Genomic DNA, 17,924 nt, shown 5'->3' with positions numbered 1-17,924 from the left:
AGATCGATCAAATGAATCAAATTATGATGAGTAATGGTGATGACATTACCCACAGAAACAATAAAACTCAATTGCTGACCGCCCTAAAAATGATAACCGTGGGCAAACTGACCTAGAAGCAAATGTGACCTAGATACATTTATGCCCTTCACCACTTTTGCGGCTCGGCGCTAAAATACTTTAGAGACCCCAGTTTTACGTATTTTATAAATCGTTGTGTTGATTGCGAAGTTATAACTGTTGAATGCTTGGACAAAGTACATTCACACACAAGGCAGCAAAGTTGAATCAACGGTACTCTTCTTCTTCAAATTTTGCTTTAATTTAAATTCAATGAAATGACTTATGCATGTATCAAACTTATGTCGAAAATAATTGTAGGTAATCAGAAAACAGTGCTCACAAATAGCATGTTTTCAGCGTACCACAATCTTAGCAATAAAGTGGTTTGTTTTATTTGTATTCAATGTATTGTATAGATAGGCTATGCCAGTGGCTCTCAACATTTCCTGGTTGGTGGCCTCTTTACAGAAACCCTCAAATTCTGTGGCTTCCTGCTCATCAATAAAAACTGTAAGTTGTAGATTGCAAAACACTTTTTTTTTCACTACTGCGCATGCAGTAGCCTTTGCATCGCTAATTTTGCACAGCAAGCACAAAAACGTGAGAAACTTATGCCTCGTTTTCCCCAACTACTAGACTATAGCGCAGTAGTGAAGCATCTGCTTGTGGCCCCCGATTGAGAAACCACGGTTTATACGTTGTATATTTATGGAGTTTAACTGTGTTGTAATGTTCTTGATGGATTTAAATGCTTTAATAATTTTTCCATTGTAACCACCACGGCCGCATATCTCGTGCGAGCGTTTTTGAGTAACTGGTCGTCGAGATTGTTAACCTACAGCTTACGTCAGCCGAATTCAGGATAACGAAATCGAACAGCATGAGGCAAAATCGATGTGCATCTTTCCGATTTCCTTCAGAACCCCTGGTACAGGCCATCTCATAATTCTGCAGCCGTCCGCAGAATCTCTTGGACCAATAACGTTTTATTTACTTTCGGGGGAGGAACATGTTCTGAACACGACAGTTGGTTTGGTCATGCGCAAACATTACTTAATTAGAACAAGTGAGCTTGCGCGCTGTTTTCACTTCACCTGCGGCAACAATGCAATAAAAATATGGCTGTAAATATTGGTTACCTACATTGTATTTACAGTTTGTAGAAAGCCTATTTTATGTTATTCTTACCATGTGATTACCGCGCTGAGCGCTTCCTGTCTCAAAGTCCGGGGATGCGTCATGTTTTGCGTAAAATGCCTTCTTGCTTTTACTTCAAAACAATCGGCGCAATAAAAAATGACGTCATTTTGAGAAAAACCTTTATTTTCAAATATGCAGTTTTTCTTCAGGAGAAAACACTTTTTCATTAAAACTATTGAAAAATCAATAAATAACTTCAAACACATTACTACTTCAGTACATGTTACAAAGGTCCGCATTATGCAAAGATAACAGCTTCATAAGTAACATCATGAATGGATCAATTCAAATGGTTATTTAAAGGATATGCTTAACAACGTCTCGCTGCATAGCATTGGTCAATGCACTACTCAAGATTAGACACAATTATACTGGAGATATCAGACCATTAGAAAATCCAGAAATATGAAAAGCAATTCGCTACCACCAAAACTATGTAGACTGCATCAATTTGATAAGATGTAACAAATTAAAATATTTCAGTCAATAGCTTTTTACATAATGAAAATTTTTGTCTTTGACATATAGTGGTACAGTACAACCAAGCAATGAAACAGACTCCACACAAGAGTAATAAATTGGGCGTCAACTTGATTGAATCATTACATTTGTAAAAATTTAAAAGAAGAAATTAAAACAGCAAATTATTTCTCTATACACTTTATTTTATAATGAATGCTTTGATGGTTTCAACCATAAAACTTTGCATAAATGACAAACGTTGTAGTGAATAAGCAAACTAGGAGTAAAATGTCCGAGAAAATGCTCTAAAATCAGTTTATGCAAAAACTATCATTTAAATAACCCTTTATAAAACTTATCATAATACAGCGAGCAACGTTTTGATACTCTACCAGGTAAAAGAAATACGCATCAGCAAGTATAAATTATTGAAAATTAAATACAAATTTTCACTTTATTTGTACTAGAAAACACATTCTTAAATAACTACTAGCAGTAAATATACTGCTGGAAATGCTGGGGTCACCAGACATAATATCCACTTAGTGGCACAAAAATCAGTTGGTCAATTTTATTGAATTGGGTGTAGTAGACTAATTACTTTCTACATAATTCTTCTTCATCACGTTCTCAATTGTTACATAGAATACAACAAAAACTAGATGTCAGAAGATGTATAATGTATAAAGACAAACTATTTACATATATAAATCTCATTTTTTTCAAGTATGCATTTTTCATTCAGTAGTTTGCATTTTCTATCAACTAAATTTGCAAATTCTAATTATGTCCTACATATAGTTTGGGGTCAGTGCAGGCCGTTCACTTCAGCCTTCTCCTTTCCAGTGTCATACAGGGCATCGATGAAGGCTGTTGATATTTCATTCACAATCGACCGATCCGGGAGTGACTGAGCCATGCCATACATTGCTCCTGCTCCCGTGGTCTTGGCTGTTGGGTTTTCCATGATAGCACTGACACATTCACGTACATCGGTGATAAATCTATCAGCCACTCCTGGCCTAGTGTGGGGCATGGTGCAGCAAAGATGTATACTTGGTGGAAACTGCAAACTATTCAAATTCCATCCACGTTGGACCAAACCAGAAGACAAACGAAAAATATCAAAATCAAGGCTCCCAACTGCAACCACAGACATCTCAGGTTTACCAAATATGAAAATACCAGGGATGGTCTTCAAACCGTTCTCAATATACCTTGCAGTGTAAATAATATTCCTGGTGTTATTTACATACCCCTCTCGGCCAAAATGCACAAGTGAAGCCCAACAAGCAGCAACAATGGCACCACTACGACTGCCTGCAAACATGGGTGTAGCGTATATGCCACCTTGCCAATCTGGACTAACAAAGTATTGGTAGTGTCGCCATTTCTTGCTGGAATACAGAACAACAGAAGAACCTTTGGGAGCATAGCCGTACTTGTGTGTATCTGCTGAAATGCTTGTGACACCTGGTACAGCGAAATCACAAGGAGGGATTTCATACCCTGCATCTTTCATAAATGGTAAAAGAAATCCTCCGAGACAAGCATCCACATGAACTGGTATACCATATTTCTTCCCCAATTCGGCAATTTCAACAATGGGGTCCAAAACACCGTGTGGAAACTGTGGTGTTGATCCCATCAACATACAGGTGTTTTTGGTGATAGCTCTCTTCATTGCGTGTATATCTGCTTTGCGTGTTACTGCATCCACTGGAATATGAATAAGTTTCATTCGAAAGCAGTGAGCAGCTTTTTCGAAAGCAGCATGAGCACTAATGGGACAAATCAGCTCTGGTTTCGAAATTCCTTTTTCATAAGCCCAGTCTCTGTAGGTTTTGCAAGCTAGCATGATACTTTCTGTTCCGCCAGATGTCACACATCCACATGATTTTTCCGGGTCACCATGAAAAAGGTTGCAACTTATCTTCACAACTTCAGCTTCCATTTTGCGCAGTGCTGGAAAAACATCAGCATGGAGTGGGTTTGACCAAGCAAACTTGTGATAGACCTTTGTAATAATGTCTGTTAGTTCTTCACTGCCACCATAAACAGTACCAGAGACATTTCCTTTTTTCCAATCAACCACATCTAGCGAAAGATACTCGTTTACATCTCTCAAAATTTCAATTTCATTTTTGCCTTTTTCCGGTAATCGTTGCATGTAAGTCATACCAGGTTTGAGTTGGAACAACTTTTCAGCTGAGACCTCGTGTAAAACATCGTCCATTTTATTGCGAACAACAGTCCGAATAACTGGCAGACGCTTTACATAATAAAAAAATCCATTTGCGAGCCTTGACTTAATGGATTTATCATGATCAAAAAGGACTGAATGCCCCCATTGACATATTAGAAGTGTTCCTATTGTGAACAGAATAATTTCCCATGCTTCAAGATCCAAGCACAGATGATTAACTTTATCCTTTATGCTCACCAATGTCATTAAGACTTGTGCTAATATCTTTTCCAAATTTATTTCCATCATTTTGTGTTTGCTCTTAACCACCAGTTCTGAAAGATGTCAAAGACAAAATTAAATAAAAAACAACAAACGTTAGACAATTAACAATTAAATTAAACAGCAAACGTTAGACAATTAACAAATTCATATGACTTTATGAGGTTATTCTAGCCTGGACCTCACAACTTTGTCTAGTCTGTTTAGTGTTTAGCAGCATGGAAGATCACCTATCTATAAGCCTATGGCATTCTCAACATGTTATTTCAAAGAAGTAGCTTAGGTGATGTTTTGAGCAACTGCAAGGCTCATCGGTAGGAAAACGGTCTGAAACGTACCTAGCACGGAACATATGGCAGCGTTTTACGCACAGGATGTAGTAGAATGCATCTTCCTGTTTTTTACCGTCTTTGGCGAATCGCGAGTTGGTTAACGTGAATATTTGGTTAGCACTACCCTATATTACTGTATATTAGTGTCATACAATCTAATACTATGTCCTACATAACTGTACGCTATCACATTTCATCGGAAAAAGTTGTGCGATGAAAGCGTTGGAAGCAATTTTTTCGATTAAATGCTTCTCCATTATCAACTTACAAGCTATTATAAATAAACCATTGTATTACTCTAAACTTAACCTACATCTATACTCTTCTCTAACGTAAACCCAATTTGAATCAAATAACTAAATTCCACTTTTTGCATATCTTTTCTACATAAACTAACTCCCGCAAATATTATCCTAGTCTAAAATATCAGTATAGAAACTGGTTTGTTTGCTGTTGGCTATCGATTGTGTACCGGTACTCATTTCAATAACCATAACAAAAACGGTATGTGGGCATCGTATTGTTTTAACTAACCACTTTGTCAACTTAATCGTTACAACAGTGTGGCTCTAACTACTGCAAGCGCCGCGGCATGGGTAGTTTATCGGCTATGTTATTGATTAATCATTATTAATATCAAGTGAATGGTTAACGATGCTGGTACCCGCTTGTCATGACGATAATAAGTGTTACATAACTATTCTTCAGTTAGTCACTATTCATTGTAGCAGGGCGCCACCATGCAGTTACTGTAACGCGATCTATAGAAATATCCACCAGAGCTTACAAAATTACAAGAATTTTAAGATCGCCATTATTAAATATAGTTGTAAACACTGTTCTTAATTACTTTTGTATTGATAAAAATTAATAAGCACTTGTGGTTAACTTGTTAATAATTCTCTATCTGCTATACACTCTCCACTTATAATTCATTAAAAGGTTATCTTCACCACAGTGATGTTGTTTATGTTGACGTTGGTTGTTTAGCTGGCCGAATTCAGTGTTTCGTCATTCATGTCATAAACGTGCGTGTGGATGTGACGAGTGACAGGGAGACGTGTATAATAGCACAACACGATAAAGTAATTGACCCCATAACTGGTTGCGGGTCATGTGGCTGTTATTATGATTGTAAAAACAGATAATATGCCCTAAGCTGTAAAATCGATTTTTCGTTTCTGTTTAGGAGGTAAGCTGATAAGGGGAGATACGTAATGAAACACGCTGTATAATGATTTTAAAAAGTAGGCCGACTTTACCATCATTTTTGAGCAATATTACTAGTTTAGCTAACTATGTTGGATTGAGGGATTTGACTTTTACGAAATCTTTTAGCCAAGCTGGTTTAGTTTATCATCCCAAAAGTTCACCTGTTGATGTCAGAGATGTTGAAAAACTTAACAAATTCCTCCTTGAAAGCAAAAATCTGCTTATTCTTTCCGGTGCTGGCTTGTCAACAGAATCAGGCATCCCAGATTATCGATCAAAAGATGTTGGGCTCTACGATCGTGTCAATCACAAACCAATGAAACATCAAGAGTTTATGAGCTCAGAACAGAGCAGGCAAAGGTATTGGGCCAGAAATTATGTTGGTTGGGAACACTTTGTGACTCGCAGGCCTAATCTTGCTCACAAAAAATTATTCGAGCTAGAAAAGAAGGGAAAGTCACATTGGCATGTTACACAAAATGTTGACGGCTTAAATGCGAAGGCCGGTATTGAAAACTTAACTGAACTCCACGGTAGTATGTATCGTGTTGTCTGCTTGAATTGTGAACACATCTCACCACGAGAAGTCTTGCAAAAAAGATTCAACCAGCTCAATAAAAACTGGACCACAACCATTGATGGGTATGGTCCTGATGCAGATGTTTTTTTAAATGATGAAGATGCCAAACGATTTATTGTTCCTCCATGTGAAAACTGTGGTGGAGTTTTGAAGCCCAGTGTTACATTCTTTGGTGACACTGTGCCAATTAAAACTGTGCATCATGTCTATGATCAAATTGATAAAAGTGATGCTGTGTTGGTAGTAGGCTCGTCATTGCAGGTGTGGTCTGGATACAGATTTATTTTAAGAGCGAAAAACAGATCTATTCCAATATCTGCCATTAACGTTGGCCCTACACGTGCAGATGATTTGTTTGACATAAAAATTGATGCATTATGTACAGAAATATTAAACCAAGTTGAAATATAAATTTATGTCCTTGGTATAGACACCTGGTGAAGGTATGATAATAAGTTATGATACATCATAAATTTTATTAGTTAGTGCCTACCTGGTTTATCTGATAATGGAGGTTATTTTGCTTCATGCTGTTGGTGCAAAACAATTTCGCGTGTTGTATTTGTTATACCAAAGTATTTTCTTTTTTTATTATTTCATGTAGGAAACACTTTTTGATTTAAAATAAGTTTATTGTATACTAAATCTTTTTATGCATTTTAGTTTTGTGTTGGCATGGTTTTACATCAAAGTATGGTGTTTTTATGAAGTATTTGTAACTTTTTGTAACACACTTCCATGTTTTTGTAAAGTGATATTTTTTGTGTGATATAAGCTGGGCCAAACCTTGGTTATATCAGTTTGAGATAAAACTGTGATGCCTTTGGATAATAACGTTGTGCTCTGTAACCTTGTTGTAGTTTTGCTACATTGCCATTAAGATAATTATTTCAGGAAGTTTTTGAATTTGTTAGTAAAAACATATACTGCTGTGAACTTCTCTACCTGACATAATCTAGTGATATGCTTTCTAATCTTTTTCTGAAGGTTGCCAAACACTTATAAATACTATTCGTTTACTACTTATTAAGTAAACCTACTTGTCAACATCAATTTAAATGCATATTGATTAAATGATCTCATCATAATGATATATAATTAATGTTATCAATGAATGTTTGCCATTTTTACAATTATACTTTTTTTTGTAAAAAGTTCATAACTGTTGTCGCCTGGACATGTCAGTTTAATAATTACCCCAGATTATTGTGAGTTTTTAAGGGATTAGATTTTGCCATTTACCATTGTATGGAAAATTGTCACAGGATTAGGTGTTTAAGTAATTGTGGTTTACCTTTCTTGTTTGTAATTTTCTGTGAATTATTGCAAAATGGAAGGAACCACTACAGCCAACAACAACAATTCAACGATCAGTGAAGTAGATTTGCCTCATGTTATGGTTACACCTGTAAGTATTTTGTTTTTGTGAATGTATTTTACTACTCTTATGACTTAGGCTGTCACAAGTTCACGAGCGAAATTGTGTTTTCGAAGCTTTTTTTCATTTTGTTCAATTAAAATCTAGCCTCACTTCAACTTTTAATAATAACAATTATCTTTTCGCATGTTCTGTATTTTTATATACTCGTATATAAACATCTGAAGTTCCCTTTTCATTAATTGTTTTCAGCGAAAGAGTCACTTTTTTGCTACATTATGCATATACTACTGTCGTTTTGAAATAATTATTATATGTATTTAACATATCATGCCGCTATCGCATTAGTTTCAATGTTTAACTATGATGGAAATTATGGTTTTGTTTGGCTGATTTACCTATGAATATTTCAATGGTACATATTGAAAAATGTTTAAGTAAGTTTACCCTTGTACTTGTAGAACAAAAATTTGACTCCCCCAAGAAACACCTACGATATCTTTAAAAAAAAACAACGGCTAGTTCTGTCATTTTGGTTTTTCAGTATAGGAATTAATGCTAGTAAAATTACAAAAAAATATTCAGATTATTTAAATTTCCGTGTTTAGGTTTTAAAGTTACAGCATGAGCAGAATGAAACACCTGTAAGCAGTGCTGGTGAAGACGATGATGTGAGTTTGATAATTGTGTTTTTTTGCTAATTTCATCATTTAAAATTACGTTACATTTGCAGAGTGTGTTGTTGTCTCCAATAAATAAATTGTCACAACCCCTGTAAAGGAAATTGCATAGAATTACAAAACTGCAACAATTTCTATGTCATAATTGGCTTCGTATTATTTAACGTCACACTCATTTAATGCAAAAGGGTCTGTGAAGACGTTGTTTATTGGTCTTTGGCTGATCTGGTTTATTAGTTTATAGCGACTATTTCTACAACAGTATAGAAGATATCCCCCTAAGGTTAAAGAATATTGTTTCACACATGCAATAGGCATTACCATTTATGCGAACATGAAGCCCTACAAGTAGAACCATTTCCAACCATGAACTAATTTATCTTTGTTAAATGGTTGTTACTGTTTTTTGCAAAATGTCCAGTAAGTACATACAGTGCCCTATTAAAGTCATCAATAAATTATGTGTGTGTTAAACATTCCTACCAAGATAGCTTTATGATCTAAGATTGTGTTTATGACTCGCAACTTACCACTTGAAGTTATATAGTGTATGTACAGGTAAGGTACGCTTATAATCATTAAAGTTGACCTCAATAACTCACATTTCGTTGTTTCAGGCGAAAGATTTTCATGAAATGTTAAAAGAAGACTCATCTTGGAAGCCTCCTTCTCCAGAATTGGAAACTAAAATAAGATCCTTACTGGAGCATTACTTTTCTGATGAAAATCTTATTAAGGTTGGGATGTGCAGAAGTTAAATCAACACACTTCAAATATATGGACCATATGTACCTGCTGTATAAGACAGGAACAATTTTGTGATTGATATGGCCTTGTCTGATCATATACTGATTAATTTTTATCATGGAAATTTTCTTGAATTTGTAAAACTTTTTTTACTTTTTATTTTTTTTAGGACAAGTTCCTTCTGAAACACGTCAAGAGAAACCGCCTTGGTTACGTGTCCGTCAAACTGCTTACTAGTTTTAAGAAGCTTAAAAATCTGTCACGTTCAGATTGGAAAATTACTGCGTACAGTTTATCGAAATCAACTAAACTTGAATTAAATAAGCCGGTCAGTGCTTTTATCGTTTTAAATGTGACATGTATTTGGCTTGTAGAAACAATAGGTCTGTGCTATGTTAAGTAATAATCACAGCCAGTTTCATATGCAGTAGCGAAAAATTTATAGATTAATCGAATGATAAAATGTACTTAAGTGAATTATTATGATATTTTAATTGAATAAAATACGGTGTTCATTTGGTTGCTCAATTTAACTACATTTATGTACGAAATTAACCCAGTTATCGAATTCTGTTGTCATTTTTTGATTATTGTTTCGATCAGGGAACTAAAGTACGTAGAAAAGATCCGCTTCCAGAAATAGACCTTCCTACCACATCGATTAGGACATTGCTGTATAAGTTGCCAGACGATGCCAATGATCCTACTATAAATAGGGTAAGTGAATTAAATCAAGTAACTTTTCATTATATTAGTGTGAGCAATTGGATTTATGTTTTCTGAAATATATTTAAAGTAAATACAGAAGAAGTTAGCAAACCCCATTAGTGAATCGATACTATCGGATTTCAATAATTATGATTTCATTTGCAGTAAATATACCTAATTGATTTGAAACTAATCCTTCTCTAGTACGTACAATTTTGCATGAAAGTAATTTTTGAGGGTAGTTTAAATGGTGATTATTATTAAACGTTTTATTGGCAAACCAAAACTCTCTTTAAAATTTTTGTCCAATGATTGACACTGTTTACAAACAATCAACACTGTGCAGATGTCAGAACAGTTCCGTTTATTTGGAGAGCTAACGACAGTTCGCATTATCCGACCCGACAAAGAAGTACCGTTAGATCTACGTAATCACACATCAAAACACCCTGAACTTGGCACCACGACCTGTGTGGTTGTGGAGTTCGAGAATACTGAAGCTGCTCAGGTAATGGTGAAGTATAAAGCAAGCTGTGTAATGTGTATGTTGTCGCTCAGAATGCTTGCCTAGAAAAAGCGTTGCTCTGAAGTAATTTCCTGAACACAGTAGAATGTAAAATGTGAACGTGGACATTTTCTACACTTGGATTTATTACATGACGCCAATTTAATGTGCCACAGTGAAGTCATAATCGTTATGTTGTGTAAGATTATATTATTTCCTTCAAAAGGCAGCATTACTATCTTATAGTTAGCTATAAACTGAAATTACTTGAAAAAAATATATATCCTTCTAGTAGTCATACTTAACTTTACGTTTTATAGAATGCTTACAAAACACTCTCGAAAAAAGCTCGGGAAGAGGAGAAACCGGACATGTATAGTTTGTTGGGTTCAGGAAGGAACCCACGAAAACAAGCTGGTAAAGGATTTAAACGAGATGGTCTCTATTATGACAGTTCGGAAGATTCTGCAAACTTTAGGTATATAAACCGAACACTTTAGATGTTCCCTAAAAGAAGTCTGAAACAACTTGTAAATTGTTGGTTATGGTGTAGTCAAATATTTTCTGTTGCATTACACCAGTGCTATATTTTGTTCAATATTTAAGTTACTATTAATAAGCTTCAATCAATTTGTATTGAATGTATTTTCATGCAGTTCCCGTGAAAACAGTCCTATGATGAGAAGAAAGTTTCAGAACCCCAAAAACGGAGTTGCAGTAAAGTCATCCCCATTGATAAGTCCTCATGGTAGCAGAGATGCCAGTCCTGAAAAAAATAGTGAGTTTTCTGCCCATTGCTATTGGTAGATGATGTTTAAGTTTGAGGAACGTTTATGAGTGGTTCAGCACTTATGGGTTTAAATTCACTGAAGTTATAATCAAGTTGGCCTTGCAGTGCTTTTTGGCATGATTCTTGCAAGTTTTATGAAGCGCTTTCATATTTTTTTGGATAAGTTTTATATTGAATAGAACGCTAGAGTTTTAAGATGTAAAATATGTTAATTTGTAGATTCTAAGAGCCCAAGAAGTAGTCCTAACTTTCCAAGAAAAAATATGGCGTTTTCAAGCCAGAGTAACTCTGCAGGTATGCTTGTGAAAATAATTGCTTAAATGGCAAGTAGTCAAATTTGCCTATGGTTCATAATATTAACATATTGAGACAAAACCAAAAATTGAAGTATGACATCATAATTTTAATATACAGTAATTGTGTGTGTTCAATTCCGTGCTACCGTTTCTAACGCAATAATTTCATGCAGTCTGATTTAGTGATTTTATCATTTTAAATTTGTATCTTCCAACTAAATGTCATTTAATTAATTATTATTTACAAATTAAAGGTAATTTGTGGATATCTCGAAAAAGTCGAGACAACACTCCAGACTCAAGCCCGAGAAACAGTCCGTTAACTAACAGGAAACAATCCAATAAACTTCTTGCTCATCAGAAAACTACATCGCCGCTAGCCATCAATAATAACTTGGTAATTTTGGCCAAAATTTATAGATATCGATCGAAACCTGCATGGTTGGTGTATATTCGGTTGCCTGTACGCAGCCAATACATCCCATGCGTGCTTTCTCTAATTGTGCATATTTGCGAGGTTCGTGACGTTGCAACAATATATATACTCCGCCATGGTACTACTGACCATTAAATCTTAACTTTCAGCTCAGCCCAAGTGATTCGGTTTCAGCTGGAAGCACGCCCACTGGCGGTTCAAGTCCGTGGTTGCAACGCCGTCGCCAATTCGTCGCTTCCCAAGGTACCGGTAATGACATTTTGAATTAATTAAATTTGAAGAATGTTGTAGCAAAGGCATGATATGACATCTCCGATAAAATTGTACCTACCACAAAAAGCTGTCAGCTCTTTCGGGTACCAGTAGTGAGATCTTTTGGTTTTGCAACGTTTTTTTTTTCAGTTTTCGACCATTCTGCATAATTCTAATCCTTTATCAAGGTATTTTCTGCGCTTTGCTTTTGAGAGTGTAGACGTAAAAATACCTCAATGATAAACGTCAAGGTGAACAGAAAATACGCACTTTCCGCAGATTATGACGTTATAGTAACTCGTCTTCCATACATACAGAGAAATCGTTCACAGGGCAGTGATATCGTTTTTTAATCGATGCACGTATTTTTAGGTAATTCTCCTTGTGCCACACCCGGTTCTAGCCCCTTGCTGGGCAGAAAATTTCAGGACGGCGTGCCGGTTGGCGTCACCAGACTGCCACGTGGACCACCCAATCAAAACGCGAAAGGATTTGAGAGTATTTTGCACAGACAAATTAAAACAGACGTTGACACTTTGAAGGACCAGTTACAAGCGGCAATAATTAACTGATTAAAGCTTAAGTATTTTCTATTCGAAAGTTGCATATCACTTTTTGGTGGGTTTATATATATAGTTTGGTGAACAATTTGTGCTTTGGGGTCGAGTATTATCAGTATATAATCTCATTAAAGGCAGTGTTTTATTGGCTATGCTCTCCACAGTAGTGGAATTTATTGTTGTGAATCATGTGTAGCACTTATTTGAGGTGCGTTGCTTGCACGATTAACTGCCGGCTTGGAAACCTTTTGAATTTTTAAGTTAACGATGGAACTGCGACTGACTTGTTTCTGAGACTAACCACAAAATGTTAACTGATTCTTTTGCATTGCAAATCATGAACTTCCATTTTGCAGACATGTAAGTGCGTTGTGTCGTGGATTAACCAATCTATTGTCGAGTAATTGTGATACTATTAGGAAAGTGTTCGTTTTATTTCATGTTTTGGTCAAAAAAAAAGAAAATTACTGGTCTTTGATCATATGATCACACAGGCACAGCGTTCTGAACAATTTTGTAAAATGTGGCTCGGACATCTTGATAAAGCCTTACATGAGAGTCCAGTGGGTCTTTTTCATTGCTTTTCAAACTCTTCTCAAATTCAGCCACGGTTTCAAACGACCAATCTTCGTCAGACGATACTTGCTGGCTTATTATGTGGGGATGGTGGCTCGCGATGTGTGCATGGGCAATCCTACCAAGTTGCTGCAAAATACTTACGCATTCACGAACCACTGGAGGGAACGCTTTGGCAAAGTTTGGCAAGGCTGTTATCGCTCGGGAGAAGTATGCACATCTATCATTCAGTGGCACCACTAAAACAAATTACAAAAATAGCAGTCAAAGTTATAGCTGAATTTGGATTATTTTAGATTAAAAAACGTGGTTTAATGTCCTGCTTATGAGAGACATTCCTTAGCAAAATGGCAGCATGCCTACCAGTTATCAAAGTTGCAATAACATTAACACACAATCTTGCTATAGACAACGATTTTGGCAGTGAGTAGTGAAGACAGAGCTGCGCCGCAAGCTCAATTCCAAAAAGTTGTTGAGAAGGTTGAGACTGCTGGAGCAATTCTGGAACGAAATCCAAGCATATATGCATGGATGGAACACCAGCTACTAATGTAGCCACCAATTTGCTGGGGTAACCCTAAACACACATATATGGTTAAAACAATGGAACATGCTGCAAAAAACATGACTGTAAAACTAAGCTACAACCTGAAAATGAACTAGTTTAGCTACATTGGGGTCCTCAATAAACATTTGATGCAGGGTAGAACACACAAGGCACTGGACTTCTCTTTGATAAGTTAAGAGGTTTAATGACATGTCTTTACCATCTTCATCGGAAGAAAGGCATATCTCAATCAGAAGCTGAACCGCCGCACTGTTCTGAGCTGCGTTCAATGCAGAACGCAACTCTTCTTTCTCTGCTTCGGTAACTGGTGCATTATTACCCAGAGGGCTTGTAGACCTTGGATTTGTTGGTTTTGAGTCTAATGTTGGATTAGCGCGAAGTAGCGCTGATGATTGTGATCTTGATGCTGATAAACAAGCTGAAAGTATTCTGAGCATAACTGACAAAAGCTCGGGGCAGTGAAGAACACGGACATCAACGGTAAGAGGCAGAAGAGGATTATCAACGAGATGGTCAAAAGTGATTGGTTGCAAGTTGCCTCCAACACGAGAACTTTTGCTCTTGATGAGGGAAGACTGCAAAGCATTGATTGTCAAAACCCATAACTTTCTCGGAACAATGGAATTTAACTTCAACCAGAGCTTTTGGGCTTCTTGATGCACTCTTCTAGAAACCTTATCATCCAAGATAAATGGTAATCCGGATGTCAAGGCATCTGCAAAGGGGATAACATCCTCTGCGCTAATGTTAGGATGTGACAAAGTTTGTAGGTGCATGAGCGCAGGAGCTGGATTAACAATGCTTTTCTGAAGTCCATTGTACAACTGTTTAGCAGTGATGTTAATTCGTCCTTTTTCAATGGAATTCGTGAAGTCATGGCCCTTTAACAGAATAGATGATGTCATGGAATTAGGAAGCAGGTAGTCCAAATCTTGCATCCAGTCTTCCACAAGGCATAGATGTGGTAAATGTGTTGTCAAAAGTCCTAGCAATGCTGGATATAATCCCTGACATGATTTCGGTAGCCTCTGGGCTTTATGAAGCAAAAATTTCACGGGGATCATATTGATAAGGCCTGATGAATATCTGGAAGGACAACATGGCAACAATGCTAGGGTTTTCATGTTGTTTAAAATCATATCTTCATATAAAAGTACATAGTATAACATCAATAGTTTGGATGTGAGCGAGAAAGTAGATTTTGGGTCGATAAACGATGTTACGTTCTTGTCATCTAGCGACTTGATACCAAAAACACTCAGTATCTGGCTTTCTGTAAACGGTTCATTTCGTATACCATCATGATGAGTGTTGTGTGCTTTGTTTAATGGTGTAACTACAGTATTAACATATTGTGTAACCAAATGCAGCAATTGTGGATGGAGAGGGCTTTCTGCTGAACAGATCTGTTTGTAGATCCAGTCTTTAACCGGCACCCTACTTTGTGAAAAAGTTCGAGTTTTTAGAAGCTGATAGATGCAATGCACTGGTAAATAACCTGGCATAGCAGCATTTAAGTTTTTAGTGACTGGAATTTTTGTGGCATGGGCTGCCACCACATGTGTTGGAAAAACCTCTTCAGTAAAGATATGACGTAGCTTACCAAGAGATGATGGACTTACTTTTACACGCATTCCCAATGTGGCGCAAGCAAGACGCACAGCTGCAGTGTAGCGATCCCCGTGTAGGTGAATAGCAGTTAAAAGAAGCTGCTCAGCAAAAGAGCAGCCATCCGGCCCAACACTTTCCATTTCTGATGAACGGCATGCTAACCATTTAATCCAACTTACAACCTGCTTTTCCTGAGAAGTACCAGTTATCAAAGCAGGGCAGGCCAGTAGCATGCCTAGTGCTAAAGAAACAAATCGAATTCCAGCAGGAGTCAAGGGAGGAAAACACGTGATCAGTCTTAGTAGCAAGTCTGATTCTTCTTTGGAAAATTTAATGCCAGCGATTACCTTCATTGCACAGTATAAGCGTATTAAAGCAGCAGCTGACAAACAGTTTTCATCCAAAAGCAAATGCATAGGCAACGCTTCTGCTGCTATTAACTCTTCTGACTCGGATTTTCTTGTTTCATTTCCAGTTTCATTCACTTCAGATGTTTTCACCACATCTCTTAACTCATTTAGCAACTCTTCACGCAGCCTGCAGTCGGTATCATCTTTCTGATGTCTTACATATGTGGCAAACCATGAACGAACTTTGGAGTCATTTCCAAGCAGCAGTCCACAAACAAATGCTACAAGATCACTCACAGATTTACGACACATCTGTTTTATGCCTTTAACCCTGTCCACCACTTCAACATTTGAATTATCAAGAGTTAATAAAACAACCAGTTCAGGAAGTTGGCAGTTTTGCACACACAGGTTCCTTATGGTAAGCGCGCATTCTGGACTCATGCGGCACAAGGCATGCAAAGCTTTACTGCGCATGTTTTCGTCAAATGTCCGATTTCTACTCTCATGTGTTGTGTTATTAATGCGCAACAGACCATTACATATTGGTAAAAATGATTCTGGATTATTAGCGACCAGTTTGCACAATATCGAAGTTCCATTGGGAAAATACAACAACGTTTCAGCTACCAACGTTAATTTCAATAGTGATGGTAGTTCAGCACACAATATGCACAAAACATCAGAAACATCCTGTAAATAAGCATCACAGGAAAACAATTCGCTTTCAACAACAGCATTTAAAACATGCGATTCATTAGAATCCAACTGCATAAGTATTGGAAGCAACTCAGAAAGAACAATCCGAAATCGTCTTGATGGCTCACTTCTTTCAAATTCCAAAACAATTCCCTGTCGTTTAACACTGGCTGCAATGCTGCCTTCTGTACTATTGGCAGTTCCCAGCTTCATCCTCGTTTGCTGTTCCTTTCTTGCATCTTCCTCAAGGTCATGAAAATCCACGGAAAGCAAAGCTATGATGTCATTAACAGCATCTATCCCAGAAAGCAGCTGAAGTAAATATTTCCGTTTTTCCTGCCACTCGGCACTTGTGTCTAATGAGGAGCACAACGACATACGAACCAAAGATGGAAGAAGAGGCCGAACTTGTTGCTGTTGCAGACTGAGCAACCCCATAATTTTCAGGTTATTCATTAACTTAAAAACATGGGGAGTTATGTGCTTTAACATTTTATAGATAGTTTCAGTAAAATTCCTGGTATAATCTTGAACTGGTCAAAAAAAAATTTAGTTTAGTTAGGGTGCATGTTAACTATGAATTTATTCCATCATAAAGGGGGGGAGGGGAGGGTGGTCAATATTTGGTACTACACCTGTGTAAAGACAGAAAATATTCTGCGTGCACGTTGATGTATCTCGTACGTGCAGCTTCCACAATTTCCACCATGGAAAAGGTATAGAATGATGTAAAACTTGGCCTTTATTTCAAAAAACAAACTGTCTGGTAATTAATTTCCTAAAAGTTGCTACCTCTTTGTGTCATTTTGCATTTCTGCCCAAATCGATTAGATCTCTGTCTCATAGACCAATAGCACTATGCAGTTGAGTTGAGGGTATTTTTTCAACAAAGTGAGTGGCTGGTGTGGATTTTTTTTAACAAATCGAGTGCTGCTCGAACAATCTCAGTCTGCTGTTCATTACGTCACCAAGACAGCCTGTTGTTAGAGAGCAGCAACCAACAGCAAGGTGCAACTATAGGGATAGGCATTTTAAAATCAGAGTGTAGCCACTTTCTACTCTATAACTTATTGCATTATTTATTTATTTGTCTGTGGGTTTACTCCTTTAAGCTAAGCTGACCTTCCCTTTGTTTTTTGTTAACACGTTTCCATCATTTGACCATGAGACCTCGTCAAGCGAGGTGATTAATAAAAGCGAGCAGCGTACCACGTTAGTAAGTACGTAGGTTCAGGCGATCTTAGGGTTATTCCCACAGTCACAGATTATGGTGCCTACACGAGTCGCTATTTCACAGTAAGTAGGTCACGCAGCCAGTATTTAAAGATGGCGGTTGAGTTAGAATCGGTATGCAAAAAGTTGACTTGGGCTATTTAGGGTTTAATTTAAGTTAGAAAAAAGATTTAGCTTGCTATGTTATAACATTTAAGTTGGGTTAAAAAGAAATCATGA

The 17,924-nt window shown here is 36.9% G+C and overlaps 4 protein-coding genes across 5 annotated transcripts; 2 read left to right on the top strand and 2 right to left on the bottom strand.

The window, feature by feature from the left end:
* Window positions 1-1,365: 1,365 nt before the first annotated feature.
* Window positions 1,366-4,269, bottom strand: LOC143462636 (sphingosine-1-phosphate lyase 1-like). Its single transcript, XM_076960867.1, has one exon. The coding sequence runs from the start codon at window positions 4,217-4,219 to the stop codon at window positions 2,534-2,536; it is 1,686 nt and encodes a 561-aa protein (XP_076816982.1). The 5' UTR covers window positions 4,220-4,269; the 3' UTR covers window positions 1,366-2,533.
* A 1,289-nt stretch (window positions 4,270-5,558) lies between these two features.
* On the top strand, window positions 5,559-7,581 carry LOC143463476 (NAD-dependent protein lipoamidase sirtuin-4, mitochondrial-like). Its single transcript, XM_076961958.1, has one exon. It carries the CDS (start codon window positions 5,759-5,761, stop codon window positions 6,725-6,727), a length of 969 nt encoding a protein of 322 aa, XP_076818073.1. The 5' UTR covers window positions 5,559-5,758; the 3' UTR covers window positions 6,728-7,581.
* LOC143463475 (la-related protein 6-like) lies at window positions 7,582-13,135 on the top strand. 2 transcript variants are annotated; one of them, XM_076961956.1, is made up of 12 exons: window positions 7,582-7,724; window positions 8,303-8,365; window positions 8,992-9,111; window positions 9,291-9,449; window positions 9,725-9,838; window positions 10,176-10,337; window positions 10,655-10,812; window positions 10,991-11,112; window positions 11,344-11,418; window positions 11,675-11,817; window positions 12,006-12,099; window positions 12,481-13,135. In XM_076961956.1, the coding sequence occupies exons 1-12, from the start codon at window positions 7,647-7,649 to the stop codon at window positions 12,678-12,680; spliced, it is 1,488 nt and encodes a 495-aa protein (XP_076818071.1). In that variant the 5' UTR covers window positions 7,582-7,646; the 3' UTR covers window positions 12,681-13,135. The 2 variants fall into 2 exon arrangements, with proteins under 2 accessions (XP_076818071.1, XP_076818070.1); XM_076961955.1 differs by having other exon boundaries at window positions 12,006-12,105.
* Window positions 13,079-17,363, bottom strand: LOC143463474 (integrator complex subunit 2-like). Its single transcript, XM_076961954.1, has 3 exons — window positions 13,893-17,363; window positions 13,608-13,821; window positions 13,079-13,483 (listed from the first exon to the last, which is right to left on the bottom strand). Exons 1-3 carry the CDS (start codon window positions 16,962-16,964, stop codon window positions 13,155-13,157), a joined length of 3,615 nt encoding a protein of 1,204 aa, XP_076818069.1. The 5' UTR covers window positions 16,965-17,363; the 3' UTR covers window positions 13,079-13,154.
* Between the last annotated feature and the right edge of the window lie 561 nt (window positions 17,364-17,924).

This window comes from Clavelina lepadiformis, chromosome 6 (assembly GCF_947623445.1).
Source record: "Clavelina lepadiformis chromosome 6, kaClaLepa1.1, whole genome shotgun sequence".
NCBI classification, from domain to species: domain Eukaryota; kingdom Metazoa; phylum Chordata; class Ascidiacea; order Aplousobranchia; family Clavelinidae; genus Clavelina; species Clavelina lepadiformis.
The sequence above is the reverse complement of the archived record's forward strand: the minus strand, read 5'-3'. Positions and strand labels throughout refer to the sequence as shown.

Excerpts from the sequence above, each read along its gene's own strand:
- LOC143463474 (XM_076961954.1), bottom strand. The coding sequence starts at position 16,964 with ATGTTAAAGCACATAACTCCCCATGTTTTTAAGTTAATGAATAACCTG. Across the intron at positions 13,822-13,892 it reads CTAAACTAGTTCATTTTCAG|GGTTACCCCAGCAAATTGGT; the intron begins GTTGTAGCTTAG and ends ATGTGTGTTTAG. Across the intron at positions 13,484-13,607 it reads TATTGCAACTTTGATAACTG|TGGTGCCACTGAATGATAGA; the intron begins GTAGGCATGCTG and ends AATTTGTTTTAG.
- LOC143463476 (XM_076961958.1), top strand. The coding sequence starts at position 5,759 with ATGATTTTAAAAAGTAGGCCGACTTTACCATCATTTTTGAGCAATATT.
- LOC143462636 (XM_076960867.1), bottom strand. The coding sequence starts at position 4,219 with ATGATGGAAATAAATTTGGAAAAGATATTAGCACAAGTCTTAATGACA.
- LOC143463475 (XM_076961955.1), top strand. The coding sequence starts at position 7,647 with ATGGAAGGAACCACTACAGCCAACAACAACAATTCAACGATCAGTGAA. Across the intron at positions 11,818-12,005 it reads TAGCCATCAATAATAACTTG|CTCAGCCCAAGTGATTCGGT; the intron begins GTAATTTTGGCC and ends CTTAACTTTCAG. Across the intron at positions 12,106-12,480 it reads CGTCGCTTCCCAAGGTACCG|GTAATTCTCCTTGTGCCACA; the intron begins GTAATGACATTT and ends ACGTATTTTTAG.